The sequence below is a fragment of the Ovis aries genome, chromosome 1 (genome assembly GCF_016772045.2).
Source record: "Ovis aries strain OAR_USU_Benz2616 breed Rambouillet chromosome 1, ARS-UI_Ramb_v3.0, whole genome shotgun sequence".
NCBI lineage: Eukaryota > Metazoa > Chordata > Mammalia > Artiodactyla > Bovidae > Ovis > Ovis aries.
The window spans coordinates 232678556-232697258 of NC_056054.1; the positions used below are offsets into that span (position 1 = coordinate 232678556).

Here is an 18703-nt window from a genome sequence, read left to right on the forward strand (position 1 = left end):
AGCATCACTATGAACAAAGCTAGCGGAGGTGATGGAATTCCGATAGAGCTATTTCAAATCCTGAAAGATGATGCTGTGAAAGTGGTGCACTCAATATGCCAGCAAATTTGGAAAACTCAGCAGTGGCCACACAATTTCTTTCTTTCCCAAAGAAAGGCAATGCCAAAGAATGCTCAAACTGCCACACAATTGCACTCTTCTCACATGCTAGTAAAGTAGTGCTCAAAATTCTCCAAGCCAGGCTTCAGCAATATGTGAACCATGAACTTCCAGATGTTCAAGCTGATTTTAGAAAAGGCAGAGGAACCAGAGATCAAATTGCCAACATCCACTGGATCATGGAAAAAGCAAGAGAGTTCCAGAAAAACATCTATTTCTGTTTTATTGACTATGCTAAAGACTTTGACTGTGTGAATCCCAATAAACTGTGGAAAATTCTGAAAGAGATGGGAATACAGACCACCTGACCTGCCTCTTGAGAAATCTGTATGCAGGTCAGGAAGCAACAGTTAGAACTGGACATGGAACAACAGACTGGTTCCAAATAGGAAAAGGAGTACGTCAAGGCTGTATATTGTCACCCTGCTTATTTAACTTCTATGCAGAGTACATCATGAGAAATGCTGGACTGGAAGAAACACAAGCTGGAATCAAGATTGCTGCGAGAAATATCAATAACCTCAGATATGCAGATGACACTACTCTTATGGCAGAAAGTGAAGAGAAACTAAAAAGCCTCTTGATGAAAGTGAAAGAGGAGAGTGAAAAAGTTGGCTTAAAGCTCAACATTCAGAAAACGAAGATCATGGCATCCAGTCCCATCACTTCATGGGAAATAGATGGGGAAACAGTGGAAAACAGTGTCAGACTTTATTTTTTTTGGCTCCAGAATCACTGCAGATGGTGACTGCAGCCATGAAATTAAAAGATGCTAACCCTTGGAAGAAAAGTTATGAGCAACCCAGATAGCATATTCAAAAGCAGAGACATTACTTTGCCGACTAAGGTCCGTCTAGTCAAGGCTATGGTTTCTCCAGTGGTCATGTATGGATGTGAGAGTTGGACTGTGAAGAAGGCTGAGCGCGGAAGAATTGATGCTTTTGAACTGTGGTGTTGTAGAAGACTCTTGAGAGTCCCTTGGACTGCAAGGAGATCCAACCAGTCCATTCTGAAGGAGATCAGCCCTGGGATTTCTTTGGAAGGAATGATGCTAAAGCTGAAACTCAAGTACTTTGGCCACCTCATGCGAAGGTTGACTCACTGTTAAAGACTCTGATGCTGGGAGGGATTGGGGGCAGGAGGAGAAGGGGATGACAGGATGAGATGGCTGGATGGCATCACTGACTCGATGGATGTGAGTCTGAGTCAACTCTGGGAGTTGGTGATGGACAGGGAGGCCTGGCATGCTGCAATTCATGGGGTCACAAAGAGTCGGACACGACTGAGCGACTGAACTGAACTGAACTGATGATCAAGTTCTACCAAGCACTCAAAGAAATAATTTCAAACTTGCATAAACCATTCCAGGGAATAGAAATGCATTTTTCAAGCTATGTTAACCTCAATGTAAAAATTTGTCAAGAACAAGAGGAGAAATGGAAATTATAGTACAAACTTACTTAGAAATATACATGTAACAATCATAAAACCTGAGCAGGCCAAATCCAGCAATGTGTTAAAAACGTAATACATGGTAAACAATTTGGCTTTATCTTGGAATTCCAGAGATGATATAAATTAGGAAAATTCATATTAACAGATTAATGGAGACTTCCCTGATGGCTCAGATGGTAAATAATATGCCTGCAACGCAGGAGACACAGGGTTGATCCCCGTGTTGGGAATTTCCCCTTTAGAAGAGAATGGCTACCCACTCCAGTATTCTTGCCTGGAGAATTCCATGGGCAGAGGAACCTGTTGGGCTACAGTCCATGGGGTTGCAAACAGTCGGACACGACACATGATATTAAATAGATAGAAAATGTCTTAAAATGTTTCATATCAAATTATGCAAAAGCTGTTCAGAAAATCAGAATAGAGGGAGTTTTCTTAACATAATGAATATTTACAAATAACATATGGCAAACATTACACTTAATGGTAAAATATTAAATGTACTTTGTTTCTTGTTAAATCCATTGTTCTATGCAATATTGCTTTTGATGGCTTTATATCATACTGTATCTAATTTTTTCACATAGCATCATGAGCATTTTCCAAGCTCCCTTACAAACTTTTGTGCAAACAGAAGTGTTAATATCTATCCTATATTGACGCTACCCTAATAGCTGGCTATTTAGTGTTCTATCTTTTCTGCATCATGAAAAATGATGCAATGAATATTTTCTCATGTATATATTTTTGTCTGTATTTTTAGTGACTTCTTTTTTATATATTTCCAGCAGCTGAATTACTGAACCAAAAGGTATGAACTCTTTGAAGCACTGGATACATATTATATACTTGAAACCAGTCCTTTCAAATGAAGCATGGCCATGTCTTTGGAGAGTGATTGTATCTCACTGCTCAACTTAGCTCAGGGCATTTGCAGCTCCTGATTGCTTTAAAGAAAAGAAAACAGATGGGGAACTTGGGGTTTAGTGATGTCCCCTGTGAGCCTTACAAAATGAACAAAGTACTCTTTTATTTCTTTCCCTGTGTGTACATAGCTGGGAGGGGGCTAGCTATGGAATTAGGCTGTTTGCAGAGCCCTGTGACAACCAGTTTGGCGGGGCTTGGAAACCCGTGGAAAGCGGGGGAGGGAGCTTACGAGGGGGGAGGGGAGGACAGTGAGATGCCCTCTGTGAAGTGGGGCCGCTCTGGCCTCGTCCCTCTGAGCCAGGCGTCTGAGCTGCTTTAGAACGTCTTAGTCTAGGCCTGGCCAGGGGACAGGAGCTGTGGCCCCTCCCACTCCATCCCTGCACTATGTAATTCTTTTGATTTTTTATTTATTTACTTTTTTGGCCTCAAAATTAGTGGAGAAATGAGAGAAGCAGCACCTGTCTCTGAAATCGTAGCTTTTAACCGGACTGAGTTTGAATTCTCAACCTTTAGGGAGACCTTGGTGTGGAAATTCCCAAAAGTGTTGTGTCAGAGGCTCGGAGGTGCAGGACACAGCTTGGGGACCTTTCCCCTGCTGCCTTCCTGTTTCTCGGTGCTTCTCTTTCATGAATATTGCTGTCAGAGCCGATTAATTATGTCTTTTGTCCCTCAGCAAGGCTTAAGGAGAAGGAAATCATTCCTCCATATGAGTTAAAGGCTATACTAATGGGAATTAACTCTGTGGTTTCTCAGGGCTATTTTAATTTATAGTTAAAGCTGTATGGCTGGGGATGTTAGTGGGGGTTGGGAGTTGCCGACAGCCCTTACTAAGTAGAATATTAAGTTTGGAAGCTCGGAGAGAGCATCTCACTCATCACCACCCCTGTTTTGTTCCATAGATGAGGCAGTCTGAGCCCAGGGGAGGGAAGAGATTTACCTGACACTGTTTAGTCAGGATCAACTGGGTTGGAACCCTGGCCTCCTGACAGCCAGTCAGACATTTTCCCATTGTTTCTCATGCCTTACTACATCTCATGAACTAGTTCCTCCTTTTCCAACAACAGGGTGTGTTTACACATTTTAATTTCTGGCTGTAGCCTTCTTCCCTGTTGTTAGCAATTTGGAAAACACATGAGCCCCTCAGACAGTTTTCACAATGCTTTCTGGCTCAAAAATTTGGCCTTGGTGTTTCTGAACTTGGTCCAAGTAGCTCACTCAGATTTCATTGCAGTGAAACCTCCCACTATTTGATTCTCAAAGGACTGATACTTTGCACTGATCCCCTCCAATCTGTATACTCAAAAGGCTCCTGGATGGAGGGACAAGGTAGGTATTTTTTTAGTAAGTAATGTTTCATTTACTCATCTCCTCCCTTTCTCCTGGCTCTTCTCCTTCACTGGCTGGCCCATAGTAGAGTTGGATTGAATGGTGGAGGTGGGAAGAATTAATCTGATTAATCATGAGTAACACAACTCTAGGCTTTTTCATAGGGAAGCAGAGATCGGGGAGGAAACACAGCTGGATACAGTGTAAACTTGCGATTAGGTCAGTGGCTTTGGGAGTCTGAAGGCATGAATTTGCAACCTATTGTTTCCTATTAAGCTCTTTGAACTCATGCTTAATAATACATGACTTACAGGGCTGCCATAAAGATCATTTTTTAAAAAGATAAGATACAAGTGGAAATATTGTATAAACCATAAAATGATTTACAAATATATTTTTAAGAAAGAAAGAATATAAAGGAATGGGAGTAGACATGTTGGTTTTTATGGAAGAGGGGTGCCAGAGGAGAATGGGCTGTGATGTAGCAGTCACAGAAGATGAAGAGGTGGAGATAGTCAGTATATAGTAACCAAATCCCTGTACTTAAAATATAAGTATGCACAGAAACATAAATATATTCCGTTTCCCCAAAGTTCTCTTTTAACATTCTCCTGTTCCTTCTTTTCCTTTGGCACAGTGTTAGAACTGTTTACCATATATGAACTTGAATGGTTTGCTTTTTATTAAGCCATTTAGTGGCTTGAACATGTTTGTTGAGTTCCATAAAACTCATGTTAAAGCCGTAGTATAGATTTGCCTCACATGTAAAAATAGGTAAGGAAATTCTAAAGAAAAGATTTCAGGGTGTGCTCTGCTTAAATACACTTCAAGGGGATTGACGGAATCCTTTACTACCGGAAGAAATAACTTGAATACAGCATATCCTTAGGGAAAGCCCAAGTAAATACGGAGTCATATTTTTGAACCTTAGAGGACCAGTTAAAAAAACTTGCCAAGGTCGCCACCGCCCCCCCTCCCCCGCCCCCTGCCTGTGATTCAATTGTTAGAGGTGAAACCAGAATAGTGAGCTCATGACTGCCAGCCAGGTGTCTTTTGATACTTTGCTTTGCTGACATATTTCATCAGTCAGAACTCTTTGGATGCAAGTGACAGAAAACCAATGTGGCTTAAATAAAAGTAAACATAACATAGAAAAGAATGTACTGGCTCATTTACCTAAAAAGTACAGGAAGAGATCTGACTTCAGGTGTGCCTTAAATGATATCAGTAGCACCAAGTTTCTCTTCATTCCTCTTGGTTGGATCCCGTCTCATAGATTTTTTTTTTTTTTTTTACCCTTGTAGTGGCAAGGAGTTCTAGGTTTCCAGGCTTCACAACTTCATAACCGCACAACTTTGAGTCCAACAGACAAGAAAGTTTCTCTTCAACAGTTCAAACAGACTTCCGTGACTGAGTCTCAGTGGTCCAGGTTGGGTGATGTGCACCTCCTGCGTTATGGCCTGAGGGAGATGGTGTTCTGAGTTGCCAGGCTTAGCCAGGCCCCCACCTGACTTGAGATGGAGCTGATACCAGCTGCATCTCAGGGACAGAACTTGGGAGAAGGCATTTCTTAGAGGACATCAGAGGAAGCAGAGGGACAACCAGTGGATGGCTGTCACTGTGAGCTTTTTCTTAGGGCCTTTCTTTAAAATGAATGGGTGTTGGTATGAAAACTTTCTCTCTCTCCCTCTTTTTTTTTTTTTTTGTGTGGAGTTTTAAAAGCGTTGACAGATGCTTCATAATCACAATAGTTTCTACTTTTCTTAATGAAAAATGTCCTTGAATTTCTAATGTTTCCTTGGGCTTCCTTGCTGGCTTCAACATTAAAAGAAGTCTGCCTGCAGTGCAGGAGACACAGGGTTGATCCCTGGGTTGGGAAGATCCCCTGAAGAAGGGAATGGCTACCCATCTAGGATTCTTGCCTAGAAAATTATCACAGACAGAGGAGCCTGATGGGCTACAGTCCATGAGGTTGCAAAAGAGTTGGATATGACTGAATGACTAACATTTACTTACCTTCTTGGTGGTGTTCTGCTTTCATAATTTTATGTTTGGCCTGTAGTTTGACACCGGCAACTTTGGTCATGTACCTACACAGAAGATGTCAAAAATAAAAGTATTAATAGAATGATTATAAAAGTTACTAATCACTTAGAAAACGAATTTAGGAACATTTTAACTTATTAGATACTTTTAATCCATCTCATGAATCCTGTGATTGTGAGTTCAGTCTGTCTGCCCTCTGATGCCCTCTCTCAGCACCTACCGTCTTACTTGGGTTTCTCTTACCTTGGCCGTGGGGTAGCTCTTCATGGCCGCTGCTCCTGACCTTGGACGTGGGGTAGCTCCTCTCAGCCGCTGCACCACAATCACAGACAAGTAGCCAATCTGATCACGTGGACCACAGCCTTGTCTAACTCAATGCAACTAAGCTATGTCATGTGGGGCCACCCAAGATGGATAGGTCATGGTGGAGAGGTCTGACAGAATGTGGTCCACTGGAGAAGGGAATGAATGGCAAACCACTTCAGTATTCTTGCCTTGAGAACCCCATGAACAGTATGAAGAGGCAAAAAGGTAGAACACTGAAAGATGAACTCCCCAGGTTGGTAGGTGCCCAATATGCTACTGGAGATCAGTGGAGAAATAACTCTAGAAAGAATGAAGCAATGGCGCCAAGGCAAAAACAACACCCAGCTGTGGATGTGACTGCTAATAGTAGCAAGGTCTGATACTGTAAAGAGCAATATTGCATAGGAACCTGGAATGTTAGGTCCATGAATCAAGGCAAATTGGAAGTGGTCAAACAGGAGATGGCAAGAGTGAATGTTGACATTCTAGGAATCAGTGACATTCTAGGAATCCAGAACTAAAATGGAGTGGAATGGGTGAATTTAACTCAGCTGACCATTATATCTACTACTGTGGGCAGGAATCCATTAAAGAAATGGAGTGAGTAGCCATCATAGTCAACAAACGAATCAAAAATGCGGTCCTTGGATGCAATCTCAAAAACAACAGAATGATCTCTGTTCCTTTCCAAGGAAAATCATTCAGTCTCATGGTAATCCAAGTCTATGCCCTGACCAGTAATGCTGAAGAAGCTGAAGTTGAACAACTCTATGAAGACCACCAAGACCTTCTGGAACTAACACCCCCAAAAGATGTCCTTTTCATTATAGGGGACTGCAATCCAAAAGTAGGAAGTCAAGAAACACCTGGAGTAACAAGGAAATTTGGCATTGGAGTACAGAATGAACCAGGGCAAAGGCTAATAGAGTTTTGCCAAGAGAATGCACTGGTCATAGCAAACGCCCTCTTCCAACAACAGAAGAGAAGAATCTACACAGGAACATCACCAGATGGCCAACACTGAAATCAGATTGATTATATTCTTTGCAGCCAAAGATGGAGAAGCTGTATACAGTCAGGAAAAACAAGACCAGGAGCTGACAGTGGCTCAGATCATGAACTCGTTATTGCCAAGTCAGTTCAGTTCAGTCACTCAATCATGTCCAACTCTTTGTGACCCCATGAATTGCAGCACGCCAGGCCTCTCTGTCCATCACCAACTCCCGGAGTTCACTCAAACTCACGTCCATCGAGTCGGTGATGCCATCCAGCCATCTCATCCTCGGTTGTCCCCTTCTTCTCCTGCCCCCAATCCCTCCCAGCATCAAAGTCTTTTCCAATGAGTCAACTCTTCGCATGAGGTGGCCAAAGTACTGGAGTTTCAGCTTTAGCATCAGTCCTTCCAATGAAAACCCAGGACTAATCTCCTTTAGAATAGACTGGTTGAATCTCCTTGCAGTCCAAGGGACTCTCAAGAGTCTTTTCCAACACCACAGTTCAAAAGCATCCATTCTACGGTGCTTAGCTTTCTTCACAGTCCAACTCTCACATCTATACATGACTACTGGAAAAACCATAGCCTTGACTAGACGGACTTTTGTTGGTAAAGTAATGTCTGCTTTTGAATAGGCTGTCTAGATGGGTCATAACTTTCCTTCCATGCAAAGAAATAGAGGAAAACAATAGAATGGGAAATACTAGAGATCTCTTCAAGAAAATTAGAGATACTAAGGGAACATTTCATGCAAAGATGGGCTCAAAAAGGACAGAAATGGTATGGACCTAACAGAAGCAGAAGATATTAAGAGGTGGCAAGAATACACAGAAGAACTGTACAAAAAAGATTTTCATGACCAAGACAATCATGATGGTGTGATCACTCACCTAGAGCCAGACATCTTGGAATGTGAAGTCAAGTGGGCCTTAGAAAGCATCACTACGAAAAAAGCTAGCGGAGGTTTGGGATTCCAGTTGAGCTATTTCAAATCCTGAAAGATGATGCTGTGAAAGTGGTGCACTCAATATGCCAGCAAATTTGGAAAACTCAGCAGTGGCCACAGCACTGGAAAAGGTCAGTTTTCATTCCAATCCCAAAGAAAGGCAATGCCAAAGAATGCTCAAACTACAACACAACTGCACTCATCTCACATGCTAGTAAAGTAATGCTCAAAATTCTTCAAGACAGGCTTCAGCAATATGTGAACCGTGAACTTCCTGATGTTCAAGCTGGTTTTAGAAAAGGCAGAGGAACCAGAGATCAAATCACCAACATCTGCTGGATCATGGAAAAAGCAAGAGAGTTCCAGGAAAACATCTATTTCTGTTTTATTGACTATGCCAAAGCCTTTGACTGTGTGGATCCCAATAAACTGTGGAAAATTCTTCAAGAGATGGGAATACCAGACCACCTGACCTGCCTCTTGAGAAATCTGTATGCAGGTCAGGAATCAACAGTTAGAACTGGACATGGAAGAACAGATTAGTTCCAAATAGGAAAAGGAGTATGTCAAGGCTATATATTGTCACCCTGCTTATTTAACTTATATGCAGAGTACATCATGAGAAACACTGGGCTGGAAGAAGCACAAGCTGGAATGAAGATTGCCAGGAGAAATATCAATAACCTCAGATATGCAGATGACACCACCCTTATGGCAGAAAGTGAAGAGGAACTAAGAGGCCTCTTGATGAATGTGAAAGAGGAGAGTGAAAAAGCTGGCTTAAAACTCAACATTCAGAAAACGAAGATCATGGCATCCAGTCCCATCACTTCATGGGAAATAGATGGGGAAACAGTGTCAGACTTTATTTTTTTGGTCTCCAAAATCACTGCAGATGGTGACTGCAGCCATGAAATTGAAAGACGCTTACTCCTTGGAAGGTAAGTTATGACCAACCTAAACAGCATATTAAAAAGCAGAGACATTACCTTGCCAACGAATGTCCGTCTAGTCAAGGCTATGGTTTTTTCAGTGGTCATGTATGGATGTTAGAGTTGGACTATAAAGAAAGCTGAGTGCTGAAGAATCGATGCTTTTGATCTGCGGTGTTGGAGAAGACTCTTAAGAGTCCCTTGGAGAGCAAGGAGATCCAACCAGTCCGTCCTAAAGGAGATCAGTCCTGGGTGTTTATTGGAAGGACTGATGTCGAAGCTGAAACTCCAATACTTTGGCCACCTGATGCGAAGAGCTGACTCATTTGAAAGACTCTGATGCTGGGAGGTATTGGTGGCAGGAGGAGAAGGGGATGACAGAGGATGAGGTGATTGAATGGCATCACTGACTCAATGGAAATTAGTTTGGGTGAACTCCGGGAGTTGGTGATGGACAGGGAGGGCTGGCGTGCCTGCGGTTCATGGGTTTGGGAAGAGTCAGACATGACTGAGCAATTGTACTGAACATGATTCCTGTCTGCATCCATACTTGGCTTCTTTTATTTCTTGTTGCTTCTTTAGAGTTTTTGGAGTTGAGAGATTCTGAGTAGAGTTGATTATAATTTCTTATTCAAATCACATATGTAGTTCTGTAGAAATATGTTTATTCATATGGCTAGAATGTCACAATATATTAGTAAGTTATCAAGTGAAAAAAAGCCTTCAAAAAATAGAATATAGTTTTTGTTTTTTAAAAAGACCACCGTGTCCATGGCAGTTGTCTTTGGCTGATAAGTGATACCACTATATAAGTTCTTTTTTGATTTTTCTACTTGCTTCAAGCACTAAAAATGGATAAAAATAAATTGTTAAAGATAAATACACACATATAGACATTTTCTGTGACTTTCCCATCCACTATAAAAAATTTAGATAAACCGTTTTTCAAAGGCAGAATTTGAAACTAGTTTTAATGAGTTGTTTCTTTAGGTGATATTCCTTAGTCACTGCCAATTATTAATTTTTTAATAAGGATTGGCGATTTAAATGTTCTATAGAGTTCCAAATGTAACATATATTAAATAGCAAATATTAAATCAATGAAAGTGTATTTTAGTGGCAATTTTCACCCATTATGTTCACACAAATGGGATCACAAAACCCTCAAAAGACTCCTGCTTTGGGACTGCTGAGCCTGGAGTTCCTGCTAGCTTTCTTGAGGAGCTAGCAATGTGGTCTTGCAAGTTACACCTACTTTCTGAGCTACACCTACTTTCCTTCTGGCTACACTGCATGAGATTTGGCTGAGCTGGTTTCTAAGGTCCCTTTCAATTACTTCTTCCTCAGTGAGCACCCGGCCTCTGGCTCAGCTAATTCTGGTTGTGGCTAAGGTTGGCATTGTTGCATAGCGGTTGTTCCCCCTGCCTCTGCCCTACTGACTCCATTCATTACCTCTGCCTCCATTACCTCTCAATTTTGAAATCATTTGCTCTGACTCTGAAAGCCAGAGCGGGCACTTCCTTCAGTCTCAGACTGGAGGGAATTCAGGAAGTGGGGTGTATGACGAAGGCGTCACTCATGTTTACCGAGGGCCTGTAGTGTGTGTACAACTCAGAGGCAGCTTACTATCTGCTCTGCAGCAGCAAACAGATGCCAGGGGAGGTAAGACATGCCAGTAATTAACCAAAATAGGGGACACACAGCCTGGTGACCGTAGTGTTCAATTACTTATCTTTGTGTTCTTGTTTAATCATTTAAACTGAGTCCCCTCTTAAAAACACCTACCCAGCAGAGCATGTCATCCAAACATACAACTTTAAGTCCCACTGCTACGCAACCACCCTAGCAGCAGAAGTGAGTCACTCACTGCAAGGTCCTCATCTCTGCCTGCATCTGATTAAAAGGAAGGGCCAAATGAGGTCAGGTAAGTGTGTGTATGTTTTAACTATGTACAAATGTGCCTTATTTTTTTTTCATCTTCCCATCCCACTAATCTTTCTTGGATTAAAAATGAACAGAGAGGGCAAAATGAAGACTGAAATAAAAAATAAAAAAGAATAAAAGAATAAAACAAAAATAAAGAATAAAAACCCAAATCATAAGATCAAGTTAGTAAGGAAAAATTAGCATGAATACAGACAGAGCTCTCCTTAATTCTGGATAACCTAAAATATTTCTAATATAAATCATGAATATACTTGTAGGAAATAGTTACTACTGGTATTACTGAAAAGTATTTCTAGTTTGTAAAAAAAAAGGTATTCTTATTAAAAACATAGTATATACATATATACAAAACTGAATGCATGGATATATATAGAAATGAATATGCTGTGCTTAGTTGCTCAGTCATGTCCAAAACTTTGTGATCCCATGAACTGTATTATGCCAGGCTTCTCTGTCCATGGGGATTCTCTAGGTAAGAATACTGGAGTGGGTTGCCATGCCCTCCTCCAGTGGAGCTTCCAGGTCAAACCCAGGTCACCCTCATAGCAGGTGGATTCTTTACCATTTGAGCCACCAGGGAAGCCCCGAAATGAATATATGTATAAATAAGTAAACGCATAAAAAGACTGGAAAGACGCACACCAAGCCAGAGTTATCATTCCAGGAAAGGGACATGAAATGAGGCAAGTGGGGATTTTTGGATGAAAATATTTTTGATGTATTTCAGTACTGAGTTTAAAAAAAATTGGTGAGTATAGCTAACTATATAGCTAGAATACTTAAAAAAAATCTTTGTAGTAGGGCGTATTGGGTGGGGAGAGGGCACGGAGGGTTGTCTCTATGATCGTTTGTTTTCTGTCCTATTTTACAGTTGGTTGCATGGGTGATTTTATCTTGGTGGGATGGGACTCATCTTCAGCCTGAGGGAGTGGGAGAAGCAGCCAGGTTTAGCCAAGTGTCTATGTGCTTAGTCCCTTAGTTGTGCCCGGCTCTTTGTGACCCTTTGGACTGTAGCCGGCCAGGCTCCTCTGTCCATGGGATTTTTCAGGCAAGAATACTGGAGTGGTTTGCCATTTTTCTCCTCCAGGGGATCTTCCCAACCCAGGAATCAAACTCTTGTCTCCCACGTCTCCTGCATTACAGGCAGATTCTTGACCCGCTTAGTCTTTACAGAAGTCAGGTGGGGGTGAGGTTAGAGGAAGTGGGGAGTTGGGAGAAGAAAATCATTTGCTCTGACTCTGGAAGCCAGAGTGGGCACTTCTTCCTGGAGCCAGAGAAAAGGTAAGTGAGATTGTGGTTAGGGGAGGGAGGAAGAATGAACATCAGGGAGCCAAGGAGAAGCTCTGGCAAGAGCTTTAGGAACCTCTACTAGTTGTGGTTCCATTAATGAATAGGCACAGCTCTGGTCATTTATTTTCATCAGCACTTACTGACTGCCTTTACAAAAGTCTAGATTGCTTTAATAGGACAGATGACAAATTGTGACCCACCTGTGGGTTTTCCTTCATGCCAGCCTTGCTTGGTTTTCCCTGGCTTTATTTTGTGATCAGAAAAGGAGTTGGAATTCTGAAAAGTTGCTTTCACCAAATGCTGGGAACAAAGGGAACCTTGTTATGCACACAGCTTTTGGAGGCGTTTAATTCATCAGCTCTGCCTTTCAAGTCCTTGCTCTGGTTAGCACTGTGTTTCTCTGTCTGTGGAGGGGCAAACCTTCTGGAGAAGCCAGATGCACTGCTTGTGTACTCGGCTCTGGTTATACAAGTAAGCTCAGTCTGGTCAGAGGCAGGCCCTAGTGGTCTTAAGTGGCACCCATAGTGAGTCCAGAAGAGGGAGACGAGCTTTGCTACTGTTTGCCTAACCCCTGGCTACATGGACACATTCCAATTTCTAAGATCTCCATGGACGGATCATAAATGTAGTCCTCCAGAGTGGTGGTGACTTAAAAAGTCGGGGACTGGGAATGACAGTCACCCTGCTGTTATCACCTTCCCTCCTGCAGTTGACCTTTCCTGAAAAGCGACCAGCACGGGCTGGTTTGAGTCCTGGCTAAGTGGGCGAGGCCTGGAGCACAGAAACCAGTCTTGAAACTTGTTCCCTGGTGGTGGATTGGTTTTCCCCCAGGACAGCGGTAACTTTGAGCCCTGTAAGGCGCTATTAGAAAAAGCTCCAGCGATGGTGTGTTAAAGGACCTTCTGCTGGGTGGGAAAACTTTGGGGGAATTTCTTGGGGCGCTGGGGGGTACCAGCTCCCCGTGTGGAGGAGGCGGGAGCCCTGTGTACTGTCCCCAAAGCCCTGGGGATTGAAAGCATCAGGCGGCCAGTGTGGGCATGTGGCTGCCGCTTTCTTCATTTTTTGTCTCCTTCTGTTTCCCTTGACAGGGCAATTTAGTTTGGATGCTGTGCCAGCAATCTTCTGACAATGAGCTACTGGAACTTGGAGAAAAGCAACTGTGTGCAGTACCGCAGGCATTTTCTGGTGGACAACAGTCCGTTTCATGGTGAGTTGCCTTTTCTGCTCCTGTAGTTGGATCTTTTGTTTCTCACAGCACTTTTATTCCAGCACTCCGGATGCAAATGTGGTATAATTATTGGGTTGAACCAAGAGCTTGAGTTAACTTGCTGATGAAAAATTACCCAAGAAGCCCCGCAGGACTCCTTGCCCACAGTTGGAATCGGCATGCCTCACCTCAACAACCATAACCGCATCATCACTTTCTACGTTGAAAGTTAGTTTATGTCAGGGCCTTTCCTCCTCTTCCATGCTATCAACTCCGGTCATAATCCTTCCTCTCTGATGTTTGTAATTTGAGGGGCTAGACCCACAGGTAGTATTCAGTTAATACTGGTGGATCATCAATCAGCCTGGTGTGTGCGTTCCATCAGGTACCGTACAAAACAGAACAGGTCATGGCATGTAACCGTAACAGGGTGGACGAGCGCAGCTGTAAATCAGAATGGTCAGCATTAGTCATTTTCATGTAACAGGGTGGACGAGTACGGCTGTAAATCAGAATGGTCAACATTAGTCATTTTCATGTAACAGGGTGGACAAGTGCAGCTATAAATCAGAATGGTCAACATTAGTCATTTTCATGACAAACTAAGAAGAATTGCCATTACCCTGCTGCTGTATTTGTCTTACGATAGACAGTTAGGGGTAAGCTCTGTCAATCCTGATATCAGGATTCCTTTGGGTGAAATTGACTCAAGAGACGCGTGTGTTGGCGGGATTTTGGGAGTGATCTCCATCAAGAGCTAGTGGAACTGTAGCGAGAAGACAGATTTCATGAGTAGAGTGCTGCTGAACAGAATCCTTAACCTAACCTGCCTTCTACTTTGTCAGTTTGGTTTTTCTTCCTCAAGTTAGTGCAGACATAATGTTTTTTATTGCTTTAGATTAACTTCAAGATAAACTTAACTCTACTTTGTCAAAGCATGCTTTGCCATGTTTTTTTCACGTTCATTATACCACCTTGCTATGGAACTTTGCTCGTTAGCTGCTAAGTCACTTCAGTCATGTCTGACTCTGTGAGACCCCATAGACGGCAGCCCACCAGGCTCCCCCGTCCCTGGGATCCTCCAGGCAAGAACACTGGAGTGGGTTGCCATTTCCTTCTCCAATGCATCAAAGTGAAAAGTGAAAGTGAAGTCGCTCAGTCGTGTCCGACTCTTAGCGACTCCAAGGACTGCAGCCTACAGGCTCCTCCACCCAGGGGATTTGCCAGGCAAGAGTACTGGAGTGGGGTGCCATTGCCTTGGATGCCATCATTTACAGGTCAAGAAAGGGAGGAAGAGAGGAAAAGACCAGCCCAAGTTGGCATAACCAGTTATTAGCAAAGTCATAGCTAATATTTTAGCCTCTACCCAAGGCTGACTCTCTCTCAGCATGGTATCAGTGAAGACCTCTTAGCAAAGGAGATGAAAATATTGTAACTTAACTCTTTGGCACCGAGTTCTGTTTTGTTTTCCTGTGAGCCTCATCTAAGGACCCTGTTCCTAGCTTCATCTCTCACACAGTGTTTGCTGTTAAAAATTTACAAATTTGTTTGCTGTTACAAAGTGTGGTTGGTGTTTTCTGTTACAAATTTACTTGTAATAAAAAAAATATGATAATCAAGGAAACACAGGAGTTAGAAAAATTGTGTTCTTTTTCCAAGTTTTGTGCCAGTTTTGAAAAAGTTCAGGTTTTATTCATTTGTTATTTTAGAATACGTTTGTCTAGACATCTAAAGGCTATAACAACTTAAAATAATTTTCTATGTATTTTTATAGTTGTGTTACCACTGAGTGAATTACCGTATTGCTGGTAGTTATGCTGATGGCTTGAGAAACACAGTCCTACTGAATCCTTTTAACACCTTTGCCATAGTTATTATTCATCCCACTTTATGGATGGGGAAAGAGGTTTGTGGACCGTTGCAAAGTGGTGATCTAAAATCAAATTCATATCTGCTTAACTCCAGAACCCCACTGTTTTCTTCCAGGCTCCATCTCCATTTTAATAGAGCAATTAACACTCTGAGAGGTTGAAGTTCTATTCAGCAGTGTTTGCTCCGCTATTAACTAACCGTATCTGATCTTGACCAAGTTATATAATCTTTCAGATCTCAGTTTTCTCCCCTGTGAAATGAGTGTGCCGTTCTCCATAAATTTTTAGGTTCTTTCCAGTTCTAGGCTCCAAGATTCCACTGAAGTATTTCTGAGGATTACGCTTGTATGTGTTCCGTGAGCTGTCTTGTTCTCTAAACGTGAGATACACAAGGGGGCAGCAGAATACTTAAAATATGAGTTGGTTCCTTCTTACACTGACGAATTACTCTTTTGAGAGGATTTAGAGATAGCAAATCTTCTCAAGATTAAAAGGATTAAAACCAATTAGAGTTATGTTTGCTTCATTTATAGTAAAGGAGTAGCCTTAAGTATTTCTGATAGTATAAAGTATCATTTTGGATCTCTGTGCCAAAGTCTGTGTAATTCAGGAAAGTATGATGCTTCTGCTCTTGCTGAACATTTACTTCTGCAGAAAAGTAATGCCTGTGAAGACAGAAGTTTATTTAACTTAATGGAGAATTGTGAGGATTCTTAGTATATTTTAAGCCAAGGGAGCACTAGTGATATCATTTTTATAGACAATGTCTGAACATTTCTGAGAAAAGACAGGGGACAGGACGTGTTGAGTTAGAAAGGTCAGATTTCTTTTAGAGGAGCTTCTCCAGGTCTGCTGGTAACTCTCCTTACAAAACCAAGGCAAACAAAAAGAAACAAAACCCCATTCATTATAAACAGAAAAGAACCATTTCCTCTGCAAGATAATAGACTTTTGGAATATGCATACTTAAGTAGTATTCCCAGGAGAAAAGAACCACTTTAAAATGAGGACTAGGTGGGCTGCCCTGGTGGCTCAGTGATAAAAACTCCACCTTGAATGATGGAGATCTGGGTTGGGAAGACCTCCTGGAGGAGGGCATGGCAACCCACTCCAGTATTCTTGCTAGGAAAATCCCATGGATGGAGAAGCCTGGCAGGCTATGGTTCATGGGGTCGCGAAGAGTGGGATACGACTAAAGCCACTCAGTTTCAGTTCAGTAGCTCAGTCGTGTCCAACTCTTTGTAACTCCATGGACTGCGGCATGCCAAGGCTTCCCTGTTCATCACCAACTGCCGGAGCTCACTCAGATTCATATCCATCCAGTTAGTGATGCCATCCAACCATCTCATTCTCTGGCATCCCCTTCTCCTCCTGCCCTCAATCTTTCCCAGCATCAGGGTCTTTTCCAGTGAGTCAGTCCTTCGCATCAGGCAGCCAAAGTATTGGAGTTTCAGCATCAGGCCTTCCAGTGAATATTCAGGACTGATTTCCTTTAGGATTGACTGGTTTGATCTCCTTGCAGTCCAAGGGACTCTCAAGAGCCTTCTCCAACACCACAGTTCAAAAGCATCAGTTCTTTGGCACTCAGCTTTCTTTATGGTTCAACTCTCACATCCATACATGACTACTGCAAAAACCATAGCTTTGACAAGACGGACCTTTGTTGGCAAAGTAATGTCTCTCCTTTTTAATATACTGTCTAGGTTTGTCATAGCTTTTCTTCCAAGGAGTAAGCGTCTTTTAATTTCATGGCTGCAGTCACCATCTGTGATTTTGGAGCCCAAGAAAATAAAGTCTGTCACTGTTTCCATTGTTTTCCCATCTATTTGCCATGAAATGATGGGACTGGATGCCATGATCTGCATTGTTTGAATGTTGAATTTTAAGCCAACTTTTTCACTCTCCTCTTTCACTTTCATCAAGAGGCTCCTCAGTTCCTCTTCACTTTCTGTCATAAGGGTGGTGTCATCTGCATATCTGAGGTTATTGATATTTCTCCCGACAATCTTGATTCTAACTTGAGTTTCATCCAACCTGTCATTTTGCATGATGTACTCTGCATATAAGTTAAATAAGCAGGGTGACGATATACAGCCTTGACGTACTCCTTTCTCAATTTAGAACCAGTCCATTGTTCCATGTCTGGTTCTAACTGTTGCTTCTTGACCTGCATACAGATTTCTCAGGAGGCAGGTTAGGTAGTCTGGTATTCCCATCTCTTTCAGATTTTCCAAAGTTTGTTGTGATCCACACAGTCAAAGGCTTTGGCATAATCAATAAAACAGAGGTAGATGTTTTCCTAGAACTCTCTAAAGCCACTGAGCACCTGCAAGCTCTCACATAGCTTTGGTTCAGTTCAGTTTAGTCGCTCAGTCATGTCTGACTCTTTGCAGTCTCATGAATTGCAGCACGCCAGGCCTCCCTGTCCATTATCAACTCCCGGAGTTCACTCAAACTCACGTCCATCAAGTCGGTGATGCCATCCAGCCATCTCATCCTCTGTCGTCCCCTTCTCCTCCTGCCCCCAATCCCTCCCAGCAGCAGAGTCTTTTCCAATGAGTCAACTCTTCGCATGAGGTGGCCAAAGTACTGGAGTTTCAGCTTTAGCATCAGTCCTTCCAAAGAAATCCCAGGGCTGATCTCCTTCAGAATGGACTGGTTGGATCTCCTTGCAGTCCAAGGGACTCTCAAGAGTCTTCTCCAACACCACAGTTCAAAAGCATCAATTCTTCGGAGCTCAGCCTTCTTCACAGTCCAACTCTCACATCTATACATGATCACTGGAATAACCATAGCCTTGACTAGACAGACCTTTGTTGGCAAAGTAATGTCTCTGTTTTTGAATATGGCATCTAGGTTGATCACATAGCTTACAGGTGGGTTATAGAGGTCAATAAAAGTAAAAATAAAAATGTAACATTTGTATACTGCTTCACAGTTCATAAAGTGCATTCATAGCCTCCTTTTCTGAATATAGAGGAAGTGAGTTCTCATTGGAACAGTGTAGAAAATTACCCACAATCCCACAAACCAAAGAGTAACACTAACCTTCAGTTTCTGTCCAGTCTTTTATCTTTTCTCATTTTTGCAACAATCCTGATCTAGGAATAGAATATTTGGAACAGGTAGGAAATGGTGGGTGCTGGCTAACAGTAATGAGCTGGTTGAATTGACTTAATTCTGTGTCAGTGAGGAGAAGACCTCTGGTAGGAATTATGATGAGGTGTTTTTTTTTTTTTTTAATTTCCCACTTGTCTGTCCTTTGCCCCGACTTTTAGTGAGTCTATTGAATCCAAA

General features: G+C 42.3%; 1 protein-coding gene across 5 annotated transcripts in view; it reads left to right on the forward strand.

The window, feature by feature from the left end:
- PLCH1 (phospholipase C eta 1) overlaps nt 1-18703 on the forward strand; it is a 254393-nt gene that overhangs the window by 21041 nt on the left and 214649 nt on the right. For all 5 annotated transcript variants that reach the window (XM_060394436.1, XM_060394445.1, XM_060394448.1 and 2 more), the window contains exon 2: nt 13417-13535. In XM_060394436.1, the coding sequence (XP_060250419.1) occupies nt 13457-13535 (79 nt within the window). In that variant the 5' untranslated portion in view covers nt 13417-13456. The remainder of the gene's footprint in view (nt 1-13416; nt 13536-18703) is intronic.